The 9,618-nt window shown below is 32.3% G+C and overlaps 1 protein-coding gene across 1 annotated transcript; it reads right to left on the bottom strand.

Annotated features, from left to right (window-relative positions):
* Positions 1 to 457: 457 nt before the first annotated feature.
* LOC139509210 (DNA damage-regulated autophagy modulator protein 2-like) lies at positions 458 to 9,276 on the bottom strand (the record flags this gene model as incomplete). The annotated part of the gene is given in 8 exon segments (XM_071296118.1): positions 458 to 1,263; positions 1,549 to 1,710; positions 2,266 to 2,327; positions 2,718 to 2,898; positions 5,485 to 5,642; positions 6,551 to 6,618; positions 7,411 to 7,464; positions 9,151 to 9,276. Coding segments are annotated over 8 exon segments (847 nt in total), but the record flags the coding sequence as incomplete, so codon positions are not given.
* Between the last annotated feature and the right edge of the window lie 342 nt (positions 9,277 to 9,618).

The following is a 9,618-nucleotide window of genomic DNA, read 5'->3' as shown; positions in this document are numbered from 1 at the left end:
GAATACGGTATGGAGCTTAACTCATCATCGACTTGTTATCGCAGTCTTGGATCTAAACGCACCATAAAAGTCAAATTAAATATGGTTAAAGAAGGAAAAAAACGTCTATAGTTAGGTACTGTGCCTTATTGTGATATTTTTGACAGAATCTGAATTCGCAGATAGGATAACATACATAGCGGGAGAGGCTTATCGATTGTATCGTATTCCCAATTGTGATATTTTGACTATATGTGAATTCATACAGCAGATGATGTATGCATACCAGAAGACTATTTCCTTGTCGCACATATAGTTTTTCCCCTTTTATAGCTCATTCACCCTCCCCTTTTCCATAATTTGGGCTGTTGCTTAAATTTATGTTTTCTTTACTGCTCTTGACAATTAAACTTCGATTACTACTGTCGTCTTTATTAACCTTGTTGGTGCACTTTTCAATATATAACTTAAAATGGTGTGTTTACCACAGGTTGTTTTTTTCTTTCGTTGTAGTAAACCATCAATGTATCTTGATAAAAAAATGTTTCTTAAAAAGGTTGTGAAAGTAGACAATAAGATGAATATCATAATATGCAATAATCATAATAGTTGATTTTGTTTTTGTTTTCATTATCTTTAATCTAAACATAACAAATGCAAGACTGGGCAAATTATTCTCTTACCAACAGCAAACTAGAAGCATCATTTACAGTTGTGTTATAAAACCTAGAACACTATGATAATCGTTTCACTCATTTTCTTGTATGTCTTTCGACGGAAACTACTGTCTATACAAAGCAGACAAACGACACATTGAGTTATCAAATCCGACAAATGTCGTATCAGCAAACAAAATGACACAATGTGTTATCTCACGCGACTAACGACACTATGTGTTATCTAAGCAGTCAAATAACACAATGTGTTATTTAAGCAGACAAAATATGAGTATTACATATAGGTTGTCATAAAGAATTTAAAACAAATAAAAACAATGTTTTTGATAAATCCATGTGCATACACTAATATGTGTATCAGATGATGAGACAAAATTTGATTATGCTGTTTTTTGCTGATGCTGAAATATAAAACGGAGAAATTCTAACATCAATACCAATAAGCATATCCGCTAGTCACTGTTGGTATTGTTGGACTAGCTGATATTCCAAATCCCGTAACCGATCCAGCGGCACGTGATAAACATGGCATATTACATGAGGATTTCATATGATCACTATACTGTTACATTTATACTTGCTGGGTCGTCATTTCTGTTCCACCGTTCTACAACAAAGAGACACGTAACCATTTAAAGGCTTCATTGACAGGAATTTAACATATAACTTCATAGTTGTATTTAGTGGATAAATGATCCTACTAGTTTATTCATTTTGGGGGGATTTAAATAAAAAAAAATCAGTTACAAAACAAGAAATGGCTAAAATTGATATTCAATACGTGACATGCTATCTGAAGAAAATACTAAACTTTATATGCACCACGCAAAACGTCACGTGCTTCTGTCTGTTCTGTTGTTTGATTTATAAAAGTAATATTGGGTCCTCTTACCATATTTGTATCTGTTCTGTTTGGTAATTTAAGTAATATTTTAGGAGACTCCATCTCTACATAACGGAAGTCCCAGGTATATGTTAAAGCAAAGGTTAATATAGCAGAGGCTAGAAACCATTCTGATATAGTGGATAACAAGTACACGCCTCTAAACATCACCTGAAATAGACAAGAAATCGTGAAAAATATTTCATTTATGAGAGGGGGTAGGAGGGGTCCCGATCCCGAAATCCCGGGCTTAAAAACACGAAATCCCTAGGTCCCGAAATTCGAAAGAAGAATTCCCGGATCCCGAAAGGGTCAATCCCGAAATCCCGAGCTTAAAAACACCCGATCCCGGAGTCCCGATAATGGTCCTATCCCCCCTCATTTATAGATCATAAAAAGATTGCCACAACGCAATTAAAGGACGAGCAACGGAAACAAAACTCATTTTAGACAACTTATCGTGAACAATATATTGTACATTCATGCTCTGTAATAGGCAAAATATCGAGAACAGTATATTTTAGATAAACCGCCTGAAATAGGCCAGCTATCCTTAAAACTCGAATTTATGTCTTAATATATAGACTGAAATTCAAACTGCCACCTGATATTAGACTAGATAAAAACAAGTCTATTATATACTAAAAAGGGCAAATTTTCTTTTAATTGAAACCAGTGAAATACAACAAAAGAAGCCACATAAAAGAATTATAATGTATAACTCACCCTTGCCTCTGAGAATCCATGTTCTTTTTCCTTCAGTTTGAACAATATTTTAGATATACCAACTAATAAGCGATGTAAGGAAAATAAAAATGATTTAAAATGTGCTTTTGCAAATGAATAGAATTGTCAGGAGAAATCTAGCATAGGTCTGAAATTTCCAAAAAAATGTCCTTATTTTATTAGAGGATAGATTAAAAGGTGTACATCTCAAGTATATTTAACGTTTATAAATATAAACATGTCAAAAAAAGTCACTAGTTAAAATCTTGTATGAAAGAAAGTTATAACAACGAGAACTCAATAAATTGAAGAAATAATTAGCATAAGTATTTAAAAGGGAAATAATTCATGAAGTGATAATTATTGTATAATTATATTTTTATGTGATACAGTTATCTATATATGTTTTATACTATGTTTTATTTTATTCGTGGACAACATATAAAGGATACAAGTGACAAGTAACACTGTTAAAGCTATACTGTTGATTAGTTGTGCGATGGCTATATATCTGTTTCCAATGTTATTACTTTTGAGTTTCCATGACAACCGCGTTTGTACAAAACAATAAACTGTTCCCAATCCAAATGCCAGTCCTGCTCCAATGTAATGAAGAGCTTTCTGTGCGTCTGTCTGAAAAAAGCATGAATCAGTTGTATTAAGACATTGCTCTTATCTTGGTCATAAATTAATAATGAAATAGAAACATTGCAATTTGCCGTTATCTGGGTCATAAATAAATAATTAGATATATATGTTTTCAACAAACATCATATAGATTTTGTAAAATAAATTTGTAACTCTATTTTCAGAAAACGAAATCTGTAACAAACATAAACTTTTAGCCACTGCTTTACAAGCAGAGCCAAATACAATGAAAGTCCCAACTATGTATTGGCTTCCGAAGCTACACAAAACCCCTTACAAATATAGATTTATTTCGTCTTCAAGCCATTGTTCAACTACTAAATTGTCTATTCTTCTTACCAGCACACTTGGTACAATTAAAAACCTGATAATAAATTGTTCAAATAAGGCCTTCGAAAATAGTGGAATAAATTACTTTTGGAGTGTCAAGAACTCGTTGAAAGTACTTGATAAATTGCATGCTTATATTGGTGATTTTGAATCTGTTCAAAGTTTTGATTTTTCTACCCTGTATACCACATTGCCTCACATTCTCATTAAGAAAAAATTCACACACCTAATTAAATGGGCATTCAAATAATCAGAATGTGAATATATATGTTCAAACTCTTTTAGGTCATTTTTTAGTAGCAATAAACAAAAAAACTATGTTAATTGGACATGCTTTGATACTATATATGCCCTTGAATTTTTACTAGATAACATTTTTGTTAGCTTTGGGGATTCCGTATATCGTCAGATTATCGGAATTCCAATGGGGACTAACTGTGCACCACTTATTGCGGACCTGTTTTTGTATTGTTATGAGTTACAATTTATGACAAAAATAAGCAAAGACCCATCGAAACAACATCTGATAAACAAATTTAATAATACTTTCAGATATTTGGATGATATTTTGGCTCTCAATAATGACGACTTCAGTATGTATATTAATGAAATTTATCCTGTTGAACTTACTTTAAATAAAGCTAATACTAACAATGACCACTGCCCTTTTCTCGATCTTGATATCTATATCACTAATGGAAAGCTAAATACTAAAATTTATGATAAAAGGGATGATTTTTCATTTCCTATCGTTAATTATCCGTTTTTAGACGGTGTTTATATATCTCAACTTGTACGATTCGCTCGTGTATGTAACAATGTTTTAGATTTTAACGAGAGAAATTTATGTATTACTGAAAAATTATTACACCAGGGTTTTCGATATCACAAACTAGTCAAAACATTTACTAAATTTTATCATCGGTATAAAGACATCATTCGTAAATATAGCTCAACATGCAGACTTCTAATACGTTCAGGTATTTCACATCCAATTTTTTATGGTAATATTCTTTATAAAGCACAAAAGTGTCAGTATTCACCTCAGAAACTTGCAAAACCTTTGAATAGACTTATTAAGAAGGGATATAATTACGATACTGTTGTCAAGTCATTAAAGATTGCATATTTTGGCGTTAATATTAGTCACTGATAAGGTCTTTGCATCGGAACTAAACACATTTATTCTAAAACAGTTGTTGGCATGACACGGGTTATGTTCTTCTCATATATGTTATGATGGTATGATACTAAACCCCTAACGGGAAGGATTGTGCCTGATGTTCATATGATGAAATCATAATCTTTCAGTCAGTTTAATTGAAGTCTGGAGCTGGCATGTCAGTTAACTGCTAGTAGTCTGTTGTTATTTATGTATTATTGTTATTTTGTTTATTTTCTTTGGTTACATCTTCTGACATCAGACTCGGATTTCTCTTGAACTGAATTTTAATGTGCGTATGGTTATGCGTTTACTTTACTACATTGGTTAGAGGTATAGGGGGGGGGGGGGGGGGGGGGGGGGTTGAGATCTCACAAACATGTTTAACCCCGCCGCATTTTTGCGCCTGTCCCAAGTCAGGAGCCTCTGGCCTTTGTTAGTCTTGTATTATTTTAATTTTAGTTTCTTGTGTACAATTTGGAAATTAGTATGGCGTTCATTATCACTGGACTAGTATATATTTGTTTAGAGGCCAGCTGAAGGACGACTCCGGGTGCGGCAATTTCTCGCTACATTGAAGACCTGTTGGTGACCCTTTGCTGTTGTTTTTTATTTGGTCGGGTTGTTGTCTTTTTGACACATTCCCCATTTCCATTCTCAATTTTATGATGACATTTTTGTTGCCCAATAGATTAAATGGTGTTCTTTCTATTTCCAAAAATGATCCTTGTAATGCATATAATTAAAAAATTCTATAATAACACGTTGAAACATAATATTATTTTTTGAGAAAAAAACGCAATATACATATTTTATGGAAAACCGACATTTTTATTGAAATGAAGGTAGCCAATTTTCTGTCAAAACAATTCTATAATATACTTATATCAGTTATTAACTGAAAATGTATATACTTAAATTTATAATCTTATCATAGCTTCAAACTTTATTGCAGTAACATTTTGACATTGTATGTAAAATTCAGATATATTTTTGACGTGAGTCTGCATTAAAATAAAATGTTGAACATTATATAGTTACAATTATAGCTATTCAAATGTATACAGTTTGACAGTTACCTGAAAGTTGGCAACCATACTGATACCAAGTGCTGATACGATTCCGATCAGTGCACCAGCGATATTAAACTTCTGCCACCATACAACATCATCTGCAAACTTTTTCTGTCTAAAAACTTCCTTCAAATACCAGTATCTTACAATAACGTTCATGCCCACTTTATGAAATAGAAATAACGATATACATAAATACTACTACTTATTTATTGAGTATATCAACGGGTAAATCATAGTACCAGAGCTTAAAAAACTGTTTTGATATAGGTTTTCTACTTATAATAAAGTTGGGCGGAAACTAGAAATCCTAAAAGTTAATTTTATTATTCTTTGGTTTTCTATGTTGTGTCATGTGTACTATTGTTGTCTGTTTGTCTTTTTCATGTTTGGCCATGGCGTTGTCAGTTTGTTTTAGATTCATGAACTTGACTGTCCCTTTGGTATCTTTCGTCCCTCTTTTACAGTCACCAAACACAACTTGATTCGATGTTAGATATGTCATAGATGACCAACATGTTATATTTAAAGAACAGTCCTGATCAATTGAAATTGTTCTTTTTACGGATAGTCTGATGATTTTGAGTACCTTTTGGTTTCCCACTAATCTACCAGGAGGCTTTAGGGAACATGTAAGGATTGTTTTGTTTTAATCGTTTGAGTAGTAATTATATTTAACAAAGAAACGAACTTCCGTATCCAGAATAAGGGAGTACATTTTGAACTAGATTTTTTTCAATCTTGTAAACCGTCTTATTTTATTTATTTTTTAAATATAGTGTTAACATACTGCGATTTAACACTGTGCGTTTTACTTTTACGATGTATGGGGAAGATGGGCAAAGTCAAAGGTTTGTACATACGTCTATTAAACAATTTTAAGCCACATATAGTGTTAATATTTGAGCGTCGTTGTACTCGGAGTATTTTGATGGCGGTTGTTTGTTGTAGTTATGTCATTTCTCTAAAAGTTTCTGTTATCTTTTTTATGTACTATTTAGCTGATCGATCTTTTGCTAATATTTCGGCTTTGAGATATATACATCGACTGGATAATATAAATTAAACTTACACATAACAGCACCAATGTTTATTAGCTGTCCAAATACACATCTTTCAGGAGAATCTCTGGCTGTGTGGCTGCAAGTATCAACAAAGAAATATCAAAAATAGGTTTAAACTTTTGAACTTTCAAGAGGTATTCGGCTCCATTCATAAAATAAGTTCTGGTCTCTGAGGAGAGTGGATTCAACAACTGCATGATATGTACAAATACATGTATTAATTGATTTAAAAAAAAAATGGACGAATTATGTAATGTGTTATTTTGTTTTCATGTATGCCATCAGCTATCATTGGGATATAATAGTGCATTATTTTCAATAAATTTTGTAGACATGTGTCCTTCGTATTTTACCATCTGAACATAAACATAAAGCAGTAAGCTTATGATTTAACGTTTTATCGTTTTGGGTGTTTAAACATGATATTTACACAATAAACTTAACACGTAAAAAAACTAACGTGTCAAGCACTGATATAATCGTGGCATGATGAATATTTTATCGTGTTTAGGTTTGTATCAATCAAACTTTTAAATTTGAAGTGTTATCTATGTAAGACAATTTATGATACATATACTATTAACACGTATAATGCGTAACTAAGAAAAGAATCATTGATGATGATTTTTGTTATTTACTACACAGAATTTTTATTTAACTGACTGCATAATTTCTCTTAGCACATAAACAAGAATTATTCAAAACACAAAACCGTAAATTAGTATGATTATGAAAATAGAAAAAAGCTCGTAAGTGCATTAATTTGATAGACATGTTAATAAACCCAGCACAAACAGCAATCAGAAAAGAAACAAAACGTCTATGATAGAGATAGCCCAATTCACTGGCCTTACAAACTTATATTTACCTTATATAGGGAAAATCTGGTTCTACATGACCATAACTTACTGCTATAGCGTACCTACAAAATATTTCCATCATATTGAGTGTGTGTGTGTGTGTGTTTAACGCCACACCCAACACTCCAAGCTGTATAAAGACATTATTTTTTTACTTTCTGATAAGTCAAACCTTTGACTGTGTATCATAGAGAAGAAGATTGCTGAATATGACCCTATTTCTTACCTGCGGGTTACCAAGACCAACATTTGCACTCCTAAACATAACCAAATCTGTGAATTTAATATGGAATTTAAGTTTTGAAAACCTTTCTTTCAAAAATATCACGCACATTGAAAACTAAAATCAACACGCACAATCAACTAATATTTGCTGCCCCGTGGCACCGCTGTGTTGCTTTAGAGGTATCGAAGGAATGAGAACTGTGTTTAGGACACGATAATTTCATGTTTTGGAGGTTGTCCGTGATATAGTTTTGCCATAACAGTCTGACACCTGAATGGTGATGGGATCAATACAACTTTTAAAAAAAGTTAGCTGTCAGGTATCCACAAATTGAATCACAAACACATATTGAGTGTATGATGTGCAGGTTCTTTTAAAAAAATACGTATGTATAGCAATCTTACACCATATTTAGCAATCTAACAATACCATCACCTCAAATAATTTAATATGGAATAAACAGCAACGTAATGGCGATTGTCCTATGCATGTCATGTACCTTGTAACCATGATGCCCAACATTTAGGAAATGAAAAACAGAGGTATAGACATTTTCCTGTTCTAATTGTAACAGCAGGACCGCTTAAAGAATCTTTAAATCTTTACTTTAACCAACAAAGTATCATAGACTGAAGTTCAATTATCATTAATTCATATTCCAGAATTATCTGGGATAAAGTATTTATTTCAAAAATGTGTGGAAAGCCTTTTCAAATCATAACAAAATTTATATCGAAATTAAAGCTATTGTTATACAAATTGATTGATTTTCGTTTAAATTGCCAATGCCAAATTTAACAAAAAATATGTACACCTTGCAGTAGCCAGTTTTCAGAATTCGCTACGACTGTAAAATATCTATAGAGCTTTATGCTTAAAAAATTCAGTCTGTAAAATCTATGTTTTCGTAAATAAGTTAATAAAACATTTATAGGAGCAAGCCATACCTCCATTGTACATGTAGCTTTCTAACAGAACACAAAGCATAACCTTTGGCTAATTGGCTAAAATTGTGGACAAGTTTGTACATACGTGATGATAATTGTGGACAAGTTTGTACATACGTGATGATAATTGTGGACAAGTTTGTACATACGTGATGATAATTGTGGACAAGTTTGTACATACGTGATGATAATTGTGGACAAGTTTGTACATACGTGATGATAATTGTGGACAAGTTTGTACATACGTGATGATAATTGTGGATAAGTTTGTACAAGTTTGTACATACGTGATGATAATTGTGGACAAGTTTGTACATACGTGATGATAATTGTGGACAAGTTTGTACATACGTGATGATAATTGTGGACAAGTTTGTACATACGTGATGATAATTGTGGACAAGTTTGTACATACGTGATGATAATTGTGGACAAGTTTGTACATACATGATGATAATTGTGGACAAGTTTGTACATACGTGATGATAATTGTGGACAAGTTTGTACATACGTGATGATAACTGTGGACAAGTTTGTACATACGTGATGATAATTGTGGATAAGTTCGTACATACGTGATGAAAAAAGAGACAATAATCCATATAGCTGTTATCAATGGTAATACAAACAGTCTTTTCCGCAGACAAACAAGGCAAGCAAAACTCATAACTCCTGGGAGATCTTTCTCGGACTCTGGTCCTCTGTCAATATAAAATATAGAAACTAATTACAAAAACTATAAGGCTCCCAGGAATGTCCGTTTTACAAAAGACAAATTGTTTGACAATTTAAACAAAGAAGTATACAAAAAAATAAATTTAGAGAGTAAAGTTTGTTTCCTTCGAAAAAAAGAAAGGTTGATTATATTTTTCGAGCCAAGCAATTCAGTTCAACTATTATGAATATATATTGAAAAATTTTGTGTCGGTGCAGATCTTCCGTAAACAATTCAACCGAGAAGACATTGTTCCTTTTTTTTTTATCAATCCACGTACACAAAAATCCCCTCACAAAGGACTTGTGCACAAAAATAACTACAAAGG

The sequence above is a fragment of the Mytilus edulis genome, unplaced genomic scaffold (genome assembly GCF_963676685.1).
Source record: "Mytilus edulis unplaced genomic scaffold, xbMytEdul2.2 SCAFFOLD_2345, whole genome shotgun sequence".
In the NCBI taxonomy this organism is placed as follows: domain Eukaryota; kingdom Metazoa; phylum Mollusca; class Bivalvia; order Mytilida; family Mytilidae; genus Mytilus; species Mytilus edulis.
The sequence above is the reverse complement of the archived record's forward strand: the minus strand, read 5'-3'. Positions and strand labels throughout refer to the sequence as shown.